At 34.9% G+C, this 14,157-nt stretch overlaps 1 protein-coding gene across 1 annotated transcript; it reads right to left on the bottom strand.

Annotated features, from left to right (window-relative positions):
- Nucleotides 1–11,078: 11,078 nt before the first annotated feature.
- LOC148868495 (putative protein phosphatase 2C 25) lies at nucleotides 11,079–13,344 on the bottom strand. The gene is made up of 4 exons (XM_088970518.1): nucleotides 12,362–13,344; nucleotides 11,892–12,230; nucleotides 11,559–11,738; nucleotides 11,079–11,446 (listed from the first exon to the last, which is right to left on the bottom strand). Exons 1-4 carry the CDS (start codon nucleotides 12,839–12,841, stop codon nucleotides 11,285–11,287), a joined length of 1,161 nt encoding a protein of 386 aa, XP_088826644.1. The 5' UTR covers nucleotides 12,842–13,344; the 3' UTR covers nucleotides 11,079–11,284.
- Nucleotides 13,345–14,157: the final 813 nt, after the last annotated feature.

Here is a 14,157-nt window from a genome sequence, read left to right as displayed (position 1 = left end):
ATTAGTACCTATAATTCAATTAGACAGGAAGAAAGTAATGATTCATTGGGAACCAAGAATTTTACTCTGTTATATCAACAATTTCATCTGTTTTGGTATCAATGCCGTTTTCTCATACAAAGATCAAACAAGCGTAAGAATGGCAACGGCCGTCCCTGCAAAAATCTCCATCCCCGTTCCTATCCCTGTTTCTGTTAATGGGACAAGGTAATCACCATCTTTGTCCCCACAAGGATCCTCATTCCTATGATTTTTTATAATGTTAATTATTTTGTTTTTGTTTTTTATTTTATTTAAAAAATAAAAATAAAACAATTAAATTTTACAATTTCACTAGAAAATATTCAAACATATTCAACTATACTTTTAAAAATATTAATATGTAGATATATGTATACATATATACATATATACTAGTAGGGATCCCATGGGGCGGGGATCGGGGCCCTGCAGAATGGGGAGTTCTCTCCCCGTCCCCACTATCTAGGGGTGCAAGTCGGGCAGGTTGGGTCAGGTTTATGGTCAACCCAGGCCCGACCCTAAAATTTGAGCTTAAGGCCCAAACCCGAGGTCAAACCCAATTTCCCAACTTAAGCCCAGCCTGCCCTGTAATTTGATGCATTCGGATTGGTCAATGAACCCACTCTAAAATCATGCATGTATGTATGTATATATGTATGTATGTAAATATCTATACAACATTTACATCTGTACACACACACACACACACACACACATATATATATATATATATATATATAATATATATATATATATATATATATAAATGTATATAATTGGGCCGGGTTTGGGCTACCTAAGGGTAGGCCCAATTTCTTGGGCCCAAGCCCAGCCCATGGACTGAAAATCTAAGCCCAGCCTGTGTAAAATTCCGGATTGGGCTAGTTCGAGCTTTGGCTGGGTCTGCCCAAGTTGCACCCCTAATGCTAATAGGGATGAAAATTTTCCCATCCTTGACCCAGCGGGAGGAAAATCATCCCCATCCTTGCTCCATTCAAGGTGGATCCCCATGAAGATCGGGAAAATGGGAAAAATTACTATCCCTGAACAAACGATTAGAAAGGTAGATTAGATGCAAAAGGCATTTTTTTGTATCAATGCCGTTTTCTTATAAAATGGTGCCACGTAAGAGATTTAGTGCTGGGAAAATGATGCCTGTTCAGTTTGGTGTTTTCTTTTTCTTTTTTTTTTTTTTTGAAAAAACGTTTTTTAAACCACATCATGAAAATCGTTAAAAAATATTGATATTTTCTCATTTTTATATTATTATTATTAATAATGCTTTAGTGATGTGGTATTGAAAAACTCCCATGTGGCAGCAACGGTCCCAAAAAATGCTTTTTTTTTCTTTTCTTTTCTTTTTTTGAAGAAAAAAAAAAACATTCCAATACCAATACAGTACCATGGTAGAGAAACATCATCAGTTCCAAATATTGCAGAAGTGTAATCTTTGGCTCTTCTTTTTTTAAGAAACAGTCACTCTTAGATTGGTGATCAGTTGACAATACAGTTAATAATAGAGTTGTCAATGGATAAGTCTACTGGACGGAACCAGACTGGTCAAGCCAATTATATCAGTTCTGGTTACATGGGTTGTATGCTGATTAATAATTAGATTGGGATCCGTTTTTAGTGTTTTAAACCAATTAAGACCCGAGCCAATTATGTAGATAATTATATATATGAAGTTTTTGCTGGTTTCTTATAATTTTTGTTATATTCTATGCGAAGGACAAATTTTATAGATAATATATAAGATCATTTTGCTTAAAAATGCTTGCTTTTATTATAGAGTAAAAACCTATTCAAGGAACTTGTCTAATGGTTTAAAGTTTTTAGGTTGAACTCTTGAGATGATATCAAAGCCTGTGTAATCAAGTTGGTCTACTGAGGGGGTGTGCTAAAGAATAAAATCCTAATCAGGTGCCTTATCGAATGACTTAGCTTTTAGATTGAACGTTTTTTTTAGAGTTTTATCAAAATATAAACAGTTTATTATTTACTGCCATTTTTGTTAAGATTAAATTATCAGAAATAAAAAAGTTTCCAAAATTCGGTCAGACCTGAATATTCCAATTAATAATTAGTTCACTTCAAAGACTATTTTATAGAATCGGTTAGTAATCGGGTTGAGACTGATCCAGATCTATCCTGTCCAACCTAATCCATTAGCAGCTCTAGTTAACAAAGAAGCCCTACATTCTAATCCTGTTCTGGTAGTGTGTGGTGGGTTTCCCGATTAACCCTCCCCATTGAGGCAAACAGATGGACAAACCCTTGTGGAAGCACATGCATTTAGGCAGTGATAATAAATGGCCAACCTGGTCCCACTGGTAGCAGTAGGGATGCAACTTGATTGGCTCCAACCGTAACCACACTTGACCATTCCAATTTTGTAATTGGGTTGGGGTAGGGTTGAGAATCTCGGGGATAAAAAATCGGGTTGAAATTAAGATTCGGGTCGAGGTTTTGACACAAAAACCAGTAAAGCCAGCTTGATTTACACCACAACCATCAACTTGGCTTTGTTGTGGCCCTATCTGGGTCAGTTTTACAATGACCTAGTTCATAGACAAACCATTGCAAACAATACCCACAACATGCATCGCCATCTCCTCGTATTAAAGCTGTAAAAGATTTTTTTTAATGAAGAATTCAAATCCAATCCGATTTGATCTAATGTGAGTCAATTACAAATGGATCAGGTCCAATCCGATTCAATGAATATTTTGGACCGGTTCAATTCAATATCTAGACTGTTCAATCTGTTCAAATTTGTTTTAATTATGATTAATTCTAACTCAAACCTAATCCATTGACACCTATATTCTTTTCTTTTATTAATGGACTAGATATTGGCTCAATCCAACCCAATCCAACATAAATTCATTATGAATGGGTCAGGTCCAATCTAATTCAATAAATACTTTAGATCATTAAGTCTGGACTGATCCAATTCAATATATCTTGTTGATCCACCCAATCCGTCCAAATTGATTTTGGTTTGGATGGGGTCCAATCCAAAACTGTCCATTGACACCTATATATCTTCATCCATTTTTAAACATACATGCTTCTATCAATTTATCTACATAAAACCAACATGTATCTATCAAATTTTGTTTCTCTCTTTGTTTCCAGGGAGGCTCTCTCTCGAGAACTCTCGAGGTTTATTTTTTTCCTTTTCTTTCTGTTTAAATTTTTTTTTTTTTTTTTAGTTGCTTTGTTTCGTTTGCCCTCTGGTTGTTCATTTGCCCTCTGTTCATTCTGTTCGTTTGCTCTCTGTTTAATTTCTTTCTGTTTCTCTCTTCGTTCTGTTCATTTGCCCTCTGTTTCGTTTGCCCTCTGGTTGTTCATTTGCCCTCTGTTCGTTCTGTTCGTTTTGTTCTCTGTTTGCTGTCCTTTTAGTTCTTCCCTATTCCCCTATGTTCTCCCTAGGTTCCCACCTTTCAATCTGTTCGATCTTTCTACGGGCGTTTTGATTGGGAGTTTCTTCTCTATAATCCTTTCTGCATTAACCACCAGTGGAAGCTGCCACTTACATTGCCATTCCCAGCGTTTTCGAAGGTAGCTTTAGTTCTCCGGCATCCAGGACGGCAATAATAGTTCTTCCGGTGTGCTGGTTGACAGTTATAGTTCTGGCTTCTTTGCGGATTGGTTCGAAGTGGGTGGAAGTTATAGATCTTGACTTATGGTTTTGGAAACTTGCCTTGTTAGTTATGCTCACCAGTTATGGTCGTTTGGAGATGTATTTATCCACTTCTGTTGGTGATTTTAAGTCACCTTACTTCGATTGCAGGATTGCAAAAGTTCTTTCAATTCTCCTATATCCATCTTTTTATTTTTTTCTTCTTTAAATTTGTCTTTGCACTTTAATTGGCCTTATTAGCATCTTTTTGTATCAATCTCTTGAATGAATGAAATATTTTAAGACTTAAAAAAAAAAGCGTTTACGGTTATGTCATAGAAGTTATTTGTAAGTCATTTGAAATATACAATGCAAAGTTATTTCCGGCTTGTTTTATTAATACTATTTAATATCTAATAAAAATTAATTTATTAATGAATAATGATCACTATATCTTTATTCGGATCAAATTAGATCCAAATTTGACATTAGCCATATAGGTTTAGTTTGTTTGCACTTTGTAAGTCAAATTTCGTTGGGATTGGTGTAAAATATATGATAATGTAAATAGGCAAGAGTGTAAATTCTGGTTTATTGTTGCTTCATGTTTGACTTTGTTTGAGAAAAGAGAAATTAAAAGTATGAAAAATGTAAGTTCCCACCTTATATCATAGAGATTAATGGAAGGACCATCGGAGGAGGGTTATTTGTCTTGAAGGTAGACCTAGCAATTGGGTTGGGTGGGTTGGGTTCGGGTTGAGTCAAGACACTTCAGGTTGATTTTGGGTCAGGTTGAATTTCGAGTTGGATTATCAAATGCTAAGTCCTAACCCTAAATGTTCAGGTTAGGGTTGACCCATGGGTCAATTTGGGTCATCCTAAAAAATAACTGAAATTTAAAAAAATAAAAAAAAACTACATAAAAAATGCCAAAATTAAAGGAACTAATATTAAAATTTTAAGTATAAAATAAAAAAATTGAACATTTAACAATTTAAAGAGTAAACAATAAAGGGTAAAGACTAAATAGAAAGAATTAAAGAATGAAAACTTCTAACAATGCATAAATAGTCCCAATTAAATTTGACAATTGGGTCAGCGGGTTGACCCATGGGTCAATTTGGGTCATCCTAAAAAATAACTGAAATTAAAAAAAATAAAAAAAAAACTACATAAAAAATGCCAAAATTAAAGGAACTAATATTAAAATTTTAAGTATAAAATAAAAAAAAAATCAAACATTTAACAATTTAAAGAGTAAACAATAAAGGGTAAAGACTAAATAGAAAAAATTAAAGAATGAAAACTTCTAACAATGCATAAATAGTCCCAATTAAATTTGACAATTGGGTCAGCGGTTGACCCATGGGTCAATTTGGGTCATCCTAAAAAATAACTGAAATTTAAAAAAATAAAAAAAAACTACATAAAAAATGCCAAAATTAAAGGAACTAATATTAAAATTTTAAGTATAAAATAAAAAAAATCGAACATTTAACAATTTAAAGAGTAAACAATAAAGGGTAAAGACTAAATAGAAAAAATTAAAGAATGAAAACTTCTAATAATGCATAAATAGTTCCAATTAAATTTGACAATTGGGTCAGCGGGTTGACCCATGATCCAACCCAATTTTTTTTAGGTCGGATTGGGTCATTCTCACATTCAGATAGCTAAATATGAGACCCTAACCCTGTTTTTTGGGGTTGGATTGGGTCAACATTTTGCCAAATCTACTTGAAGGGAGACTAGATGCAAGATGATTTGTCCCCGCCTTAAAAGAGAGAATTAAGGTAGCATGAAGGTCGAGCAAATTTTGCTTTACAATCGTAATAAATCCCCCTATAGTTTCACAAAAACTTTGGTTACCTCTCTTCCATCATTGCCCCATTAATGAAGACTTCAACGTCATAAAATTATCCATACAACTTAATAGGGCACTTTCAATATAATTAAAATTTCTAGATTTCACTAGACCTAACATTTTTATGGAGTGAAAATACTTTATTCTTTTAAATCTAACTCAGGGATTTTTTTTTTTAATTAAAAGTGAAATCGGGTATTTTAGGTTGCACTTGACATTCCTTACTTTAAGGACTTATCTCCTCTTAATAGGGGATCTAGGGGAGTCATGCCCCCCCCCCCCATGGTTCGGAAAACCTTACTTGTAATACACTATTTCATGTAAATTTCCCCCTTCCCCCGGCCCCACCTCAATGGTTGGTCCCGTGATGACTCATTAATATTTATTTTCCCCCACCCCCAATCCATTTTAGGTTTCCACCCCTTCATAAAAAATTTCTGGCTCCACCCTTCCCTAAGAATAATGAATTTTTAATTGCAAAAAAGAGACAAATCGTTAAAATAAGGACAAATGCAGCCTAGAAATTTCCATATGAATTGATAGATGTAAGGGTAAAATGAGTGCTTCCAAAAAACTAATGCATTTAGCAACCTTTTCCACCTAAGACAATAACTATAATTGCAAGTTTTTTTCCAATATTATAGGGGAGGTTTTTATATTTTACCTTTTTTTGAAGCCATGTTCATGAGATAGCTCAATACTTTCACGAATGACTCATCAGCAATATCAGTTGTGGTGACTATGGATGCAAACAGATAGGATCGGATTCAAATTAATATATATTCGAATTCAACTTTGGATTGGATCAGATCTGATAGGATTTGATTTGAATTTGAACCCTATTAGTAAGTCGGATCTTTGGATCTGATCTGGTCCGACTTGTTTTGTTTAAACAATAATAAATTATTAAAAGAAAAAATAAAATATACTAATTTATACAAAGCAAAAACAAAAAATACAAGTATTTTTAACTTTTTCCATCATATATATACATGTTTTTTTAAATAAATAATATAACAAATTTATAAAAGTATAATATAAAAAATATATTTATAAATAAAAAATAACATATATATGTATTATATATATATATATATATATATATATATATATATATATATATATATGTGTGTGTGTGTGTGTATATATTTATAAACATATAATATAAGAATGATCCATCCAATCTAAATTCAAAACGAATCTTATCTGATCCAATCCAAAGATCTAAATAAAAATTATCTAAGTTTGACTAAAATATAATCGGATCCCAGATCAGATCCGATCCATTTACACCCGTAATGGTGACTCCCAATTATGGGTTAGTCTTCTTTAGCCCCATCCTGATTTTAATCCATCTTGAGGCCGTATTTCCCACTTAATTTGCTGCCAAGACCCCTCAACCATAACTTGACACAAGCTGTTAGTAACATATTTGCTGAACAAGTTAACAAACGATTGTATCGATTGTAAAGAAATAATAAGTCGAATTTGGATCGATCTAAGCATATGCGATTAGTTTGCAACCCTACCACCTAGCACTAATAAGTGGAGTGGAAAACGTGAACCAGAATATACACCCTGGGCCCCAAGATTGTTTGGACATATTCTAAAGAGACAAAATAACAAATGGTAGTGTGTTACGTAGTGGTGTAGATTTTTGATCGGAAAGGTTCCGTTTCCATGTGGTTTTATTGGGTCAACAGGGAGGAAAGCCTTTTGACTCTCGTGGTGAATGCATGTATCATCATGGGTCGAGTGACCAAGGAAACGTGGGCCTGGTCTTCAACTCTTCATAGTCCCAGTAAAAGTGACCTGCCTACTTTACGATTCCACAGTTGATTTTGACGATGATACTAAGTATGACGCAAATTCTCAAGTCCCCTTGCTGAACCACATCTGCTAAAAAATTGAATAGCTCTTTATTTATTCTTTTCATTTATATTATTAGTCACTCCAACTCTCTTTCTTCATATAGTGCAGACGTGTTTGTCAATTTATTTAAGCTACATTGGTCTCCCATTTTTCCAATTGATGTGGTTCATTATGTCACATCATTATTATCTTTAATAGAAATTCTTGATTAGTACCCTCTGCTTTAGGCCTAGTGTCATTTTAGTAATCGAACTTTAAAATGCAACAATTCAATATCCAAACTTTTAAAACATGACGATCAAGTATCTGTCGTTAACTAGTTGTTAAGTGGCATCTGAAAAAAGAAAAAACACAAATGCCCTTCAAGTATTATTTAATTTTCTTTATTAACCATCCTCTCTCTCTCTCTCTCTCATGTCTTCCTACAACTGCCGCTACAACTCTCAGTAGTGGCATGCCTTCGATTTCTCTCTCTTTCTCTCCCTCTATCTTCTAGCCACCGCCGTTGCAACTCCTAGCAGCAGCAACGATTCTTTCCAATTTTATTCTCATTTTAATAAATTATGTTTTTATTTTTTATAAATTATATTTGTATTAATTATTAATTATTTTAATAGTTTTTAGATATTAATTTGATCATTATTAAATATTTTTTATTGCTTTATGGTCTTTATTACGATTTTCATTATTATTTTAACTCTTAATAATTTATTTTTAATTTATAAATTGATATGTCTTTTCAATTTTATTCTTATTTTAATAAATTATTTTTTTATATAATTTACTCATATTTTCAATATTATTTCGAATTTAATAAATTGTTTTTTATGAAATAATGCAAATTGAATTAGTTACCAAATAGTTTGTTTTAGGGGTAAAATAGTAAAATCAATGATTTTCAGATGTTAATAGTTTGATCCAACACAATACACAAACAACCTTATTTATTCAAAACATCTAAAAAGTCGAAAAGTAATTATGTCTCTTTTCAGATTTCAAACACTTTTAATATCTTTTTAACATTTCAGATTTATCAAACGCCACCTTGCTCTTTAGGTCTCGTTTGTTTTTTGATAAAAATGAACTAGTGAGTTCCACAGAAACTCACACAATCATTATAATGGGCAAAAAACAATTTTTCCAAACCCGTAGTGTGGAAAAGTTACTTTACCACCATCTAAAACTCAAAACCCTATTCGGGTAATTTACCGCCGGACAAACATTGTCTTTTTAAGGCCTCATTCGTTTTCTATAAAGTATGGGTGGATAAATTGGTTGGTCTCACAAAAAATAAATAAGCTCATGTTTGTTTTCCAATCTCCTACCTATGCGCAACGAAAATTATTAATACATGATAAGACAATATTATTTCTTGGATAATGACATTTTTTTCAAACAAATTGGCCATTATACATTTTTAATTAAGGAATAAAAAATTACTGGGTTAGGAAACATTTGCCGAGATAAATATATTTACTCAGGTAAGTCATTTACCACGAACAAAGCCTAAGTACACGGGCAATGTTTTGAAGATTTATCAATGGAAATCAGCTCTAAAGATAGTGTTGAACAAATATATATATTCAAATATCGAAAGGAAAAAAAAAAAAAAAAGCATACATTCCATCTTTCCAACTTGCAAACTGACTCCGCCAAAATCCGGTTTCTCAGACGAGCCTCCGAGGAGATGGGAAATAGATCATGAGCACTTGACCGAGTGGTAACCGTCTCTATTTATAGATGTTCTTGAGGCAATGAAAAGGTCCGTCCACCGATCAGGGACCTTGATGCCTCAAAACGATTCAGCTCTCTTGAGGCAATCAAAAGTTCCACCCATCAAGGACCTTATGCCTCTAAACTATTCAGCTCTCTAACAGCCCAATGAATGCATTTATTTGGCAACAACGTGAACAACCTACGTGAGCACATGGTTAATTTAACATGTTTCCCTCAAATCACTTGCACGAGGAAATGCATTAACTAGCTACCAAATCAAACGGAGACCGGATTCCCTGCACTCGGATAGGTGTGTGCAGGGGTGTACTTCCAATCAAAATCAAACACATAATAGTTCACATGTGTGGACCCCAATAGCATATAGGGGTGAGAAAAAAAATAAAAAAAAAACCGAATCGATCGAAAAAACTGATCAAAACCAAACCAAAAAATTGATTAATCAAACCGATCGGTTCGATTTCGGTTTGGTATTTTTAAAAAATTGAAGCTATCGGTTCAGTTTTGGTTAATCAATATAAAAAATCGGTGGTTAACCGAATCAACCAATATACATGTTTTTCTATATATTTTATATATATTATAGTATATATATATATATATATTATAGTATATATATATATATATATTATTATAAATTAATAAATAAGCATTATATATAAATATATATTTTTATAATATATTATTTAAAATATAATATTTTTTTATTATATATTTATAATAAATATTATAAAACTAAAAAACCGACAAACCAAACTGACGGTTAACTGACTGATTTCGGTTCGATTCCAGATAACAGTTTTCCAAAAACCAGTACTACCGATTGGGTTCACAAACAAGGCCCATGGTTCGGTTAGGCACCCCTAATATACCATGTATAGAAAACTAAACGGTACATTTTAACATACAATTTTTTAAACTAAAAAAAAATTGAAGAAAAACCCTACAAATACCATTAGCGATCGCAGGAAACTCTTTCTTTTTTTAAGCTTCGACAAAGGGAGAAAACCATTTACAATAAATTAATTTTTTAAATATATAAATAGAGCTTGAAAAGTCTGCCGGTATTCTATGATTTATGATCTGGAAGCAACCTATTCCACTGATCGGTTCTAGAACCTTTGAAATGGAATTTTTGTCTAGCTTAATGACTCAAAGTAGATTTTTTCCGGTCTCAGATAGGGACTTGTCTAGAAAAGATTCATTAGAACCTTTGAAATGGATTTTTTGTCTAGCTTAATGACTCAAAGTAGATTTTCTCCGGTCTCAGATAGGGATTTATCTAGAAAAGATGCATTGAGGTAGAATGAGGTCGGATATGAAACGAAGTAGATTTTTTCCGGTCTCAGATAGGAACTTGTCTAGAAAAGATTCATCAGAACCTTTGAAATGGATTTTTTGTCTAGCTTAATGACTCAAAGTAGATTTTTTCCGGTCTCAGATAAGGATTTATCTAGAAAAGATTCATTGAGGTAGAATGAGGTCGGATATGAAACGAATGATCCAAAAATTCTGTCATCTTGTTGGGTTTGAGAGCTAGAGGCGAGGTGTGTGAGAGATGGGAGGGGAAAACAATAAGAATGAGGTCTGCATTAATGTCATCCAAAGAAGAAGAAATGGTGAAAAAACAGAATAATTTCTTACAAAAGCAAGAGTTTCCTGCAATCGTTAATGGCGTCTTTTCCGGTTTCTTTGGTTGAGATTCCTCCTTCGTTTGAACTGGGCTTTGGCTTGCATATTTTTCACCTTTTCTTTTTTCTTTTTAGCTTGTTTCAAAAATTATATTATGAAAAACTAGCAGGAAAAAAAATTATCCATTAATTTTCTCCGCACATGTGCATGGGGTGCTTAAGTAAATTTGTGTTCGATTTTGATTGGAATTTGGGAGTGCACCCCTGTAGACAATCAAACGAAGCTTACTTAAAAGTGTAAACATAAACCAATGAAAAACAGACAGAATAACAATAATAAAGAATTTCATTATTTATGAACCAAAAAATAATTAAACAATATGTCAAATCAATTGGAGCCTGTTAATTTCTTCTCCATACTGGTACAATCTACCGCTGCAAGTTCATTCTAAAAAAAAAAAACTTGCAGTGTAGGTTTGTAAAAACCTAATTGTTTGGCAAGTTTTCCCTTCCTCTTCCCTGACAATGAATCCGTCAAATAAAACGCCCCAATGGAATGACCATCACACTAATATCATCAGTGGATCCTCTTCTAACAGACAACTCTGCAAGCTTTCTACATGCAGACAGAAGCTCTGGCATATCAGTGCCTATGCACGATGGACGAATGACATCTACAGCTTCCTGATTACTAACCTGGAAAAAGAGGAAGAACAAAACAGTAAGAAATTTGAAGTTGGTCAAAGCTATTAGTTGATAACTCTGAAATGGACAGTAAGAAATTTGATCAGCTTAGTATAGTTGTTACCTTATCCCATAGCCCATCAGAGGCTAGAATTAAGAACTCGCATTCGGGTCTGATTTTTAGAATTTTAGTTTCTGGCTCTGCTGTGACCCATTGTTTGAGGTGTTGATCTCCAATTCCTCTTGATACAGCCAAGGAACCCTGTAATCTCCAAACACCATGGCAGCAATCTACATAACCACCCTGAAAAGATATTTTGTTACAACTAATCAGTTCCGATCTTAAGCAAGCTTAAGATTTCTGTGGAGAAAAATAAAAAAGTTTTTCCTTTTTTTTGCTAATCTGGTGGCTTCAGAAATTTTGGATAAAAAAAAAAAAAAAAGATGAAAGGCTTACCAGGGATTCAATCCTGTCCATTTCATCTTCCCTGTTAGGTCGGTGGTCGCATGTGAGGGCTTCTGCAATTCCTCCTCTGCTCATAACAGCACGACAGTCTCCGGCGTTAGACACAACCAGATCGCCTTTCCTGATGAAAGCCGTCACGCAACAAGCCCCACCGTGGACATCCTCTTTCAGAAATTCAGAGTCCGTGGTCAGGTACCCATGTTTCACTGCGTCCTCAATTTTGTCTTCTCCCCTCTTCATCAATTCATCTATAATGTTCTTATCAATATTTTCTGCTGCAAATACAGCTGCTTTTGTACCTCCATGTCCATCAAAAACACCAAAGAAAGCCTGAATATATAAACCCAAAACCACGTAAGGTATGCATCTATTAGATTATAACCCAGAACTCAGAAAAAAACTGGCAAGAACAATATTGAAGGGAAATAAAAAAAAAAAAAAAAAGAATAATTTGAAGTTACCTGCTTGGCATCTCCTTGAAGATTAACGACCGCTGAATACCTGTCCTCCATGGCTGCTCTACGCCCTTTCTTGCAATAAACGGAAAACCCATCTCTTTCAGCCTCAATTTCCTTTCTATCATCCACGGCCGCAGCCGGCGTTGCCGTTGTCGCAGAGAAACTCAACGAAGAAACTGGAATATCGAGCTTGGCCGGTCTCTTCCGTTTCAAAAGAGAAGCAGAAGAAGAGGGAACCGAATCAACACTAATAAGACCCTCCTTACAAGCCCTCAAACCACTAAGTGGTTTCTGAAACCGAAGTGTGAAAGGCGATGACGGAGATGACGACGAAGAAGGAGAGCCAGATGACGATGACGATAGTCCATGGTGATTCAAGCTCAGATTTAAGGCTTCAGGTGACGAAGCTTGGTTCTTGCAGAAAAGAGTAACCCTAGAGGGCGAGAACACAGGAGAGCTGGCCACAGCAACAGCACAAGACATTCTTCTCGTCGTTTCCTTCTGCTCTATTTTCTTTCTCGATTGATGATTCTTCCTGTTTCCTTTTTCTTCCTGGCTCGCCGAGGAGCCAGGTATTTAAGGGAAAACCCTTAGCACTTTGCAGAGTCAAACCAGTGTCCGTGTTACCAGCGTAGTAGCTAGAACCTTTCTCTCTTATGTATTAATTAATTAGGGAATTAAGCCATTCAATGGTCAACTGCGTTATTTGTGCCTATTTTTTTGTTTCGAAAAATTTCATGACGGACACCGGGCGAGCTATAACGGGTCAGTGAAGGTCGCCAGAAGTTACCGTTGGAGCATTTTGATAAGATAGATTTCATACTTACATTACTTCATGCATGCTTCGTCACTTTCTAGGATATATTGTGAGCTGTGACTTGTGACCGTTAATAGAGCACGTGGCTAGCACATGTGTGGACATCGTTTGCCCAGGTTTCGTCAATATACAATAGCGAAACCTTCCGGAAGACGATTCGAGCCAGTGCAACATAAAACGATTTGATTGAGTCTATTATAGATAGGTTGACGGTTGCCGCTTCTCACCACATTTCCCTCATCACGACCGTTAAAATGGTTGACTAAGCTCAGCCAACCAACCACAGAAATTTCTGAGTTTGATCTTTTCTAAGTCAACCTAGTCTTATTATGAGTCAGAACTCATTGAGAGCCGCCCCCTAACTTGCCACTTGTCCCATTGTTTCAATGCCCAAAACACTCAACCATTGGATATCTGCAAGCAACATGTAACGGCTGATCAGAGTCTTCTTAAATTTCGAACGACATACTGGAATCCTCCTGACATGATATCCAATCAGGCTTCACCAAGGGTCCCTCTTGGATGTCAATCAAGCGGTTGAAAAGTCACTATTATTTTCTTGTAGTATAGAAGAGTCGAAGATATTGACAGCGCATCCGGGCCCCAGGCTGAGAGATTCCCCGTAGGCCTAATGCTGTGATAGGTTGAAACAATGAGAAATTTTGGGCAAGCAACATGTAACGGTTGATTAGAGTCTTCTTAAATTTCGAACAACAAACTGCAATTTTATTTGCACTATTACAAATGTATGGGAGTGCAAATGAGAAACATGCAAATTTTTCATTTAATTTTTAATGAAGGAAGATTTGGCCCGACCTTACTGTTATGTGACATGTGGCAGAAACAATAGCTCGTCAAAAGGGGCCAAGCCTAGGTGGGAACAAGGGGACACCAGCGGACCAAACTTCCTACGGGGGGCCTGAATTCACCCTTTGTAACAACTCGGGATACACCTCGCCGAACTAACCCACTTTCTAACAGC

The sequence above is a fragment of the Nelumbo lutea genome, chromosome 2, assembly GCF_056320005.1.
Source record: "Nelumbo lutea isolate HS-2025 chromosome 2, American lotus-T2T, whole genome shotgun sequence".
In the NCBI taxonomy this organism is placed as follows: Eukaryota; Viridiplantae; Streptophyta; class Magnoliopsida; order Proteales; family Nelumbonaceae; genus Nelumbo; species Nelumbo lutea.
Note: the sequence above shows the minus strand (reverse complement) of the source record. Positions and strands in the feature narration are given on the sequence as shown.

Excerpts from the sequence above, each read along its gene's own strand:
- LOC148868495 (XM_088970518.1), bottom strand. The coding sequence starts at position 12,841 with ATGTCTTGTGCTGTTGCTGTGGCCAGCTCTCCTGTGTTCTCGCCCTCT. Across the intron at positions 12,231-12,361 it reads TTCAAGGAGATGCCAAGCAG|GCTTTCTTTGGTGTTTTTGA; the intron begins GTAACTTCAAAT and ends TTATATATTCAG. Across the intron at positions 11,739-11,891 it reads TGGACAGGATTGAATCCCTG|GGTGGTTATGTAGATTGCTG; the intron begins GTAAGCCTTTCA and ends ATATCTTTTCAG.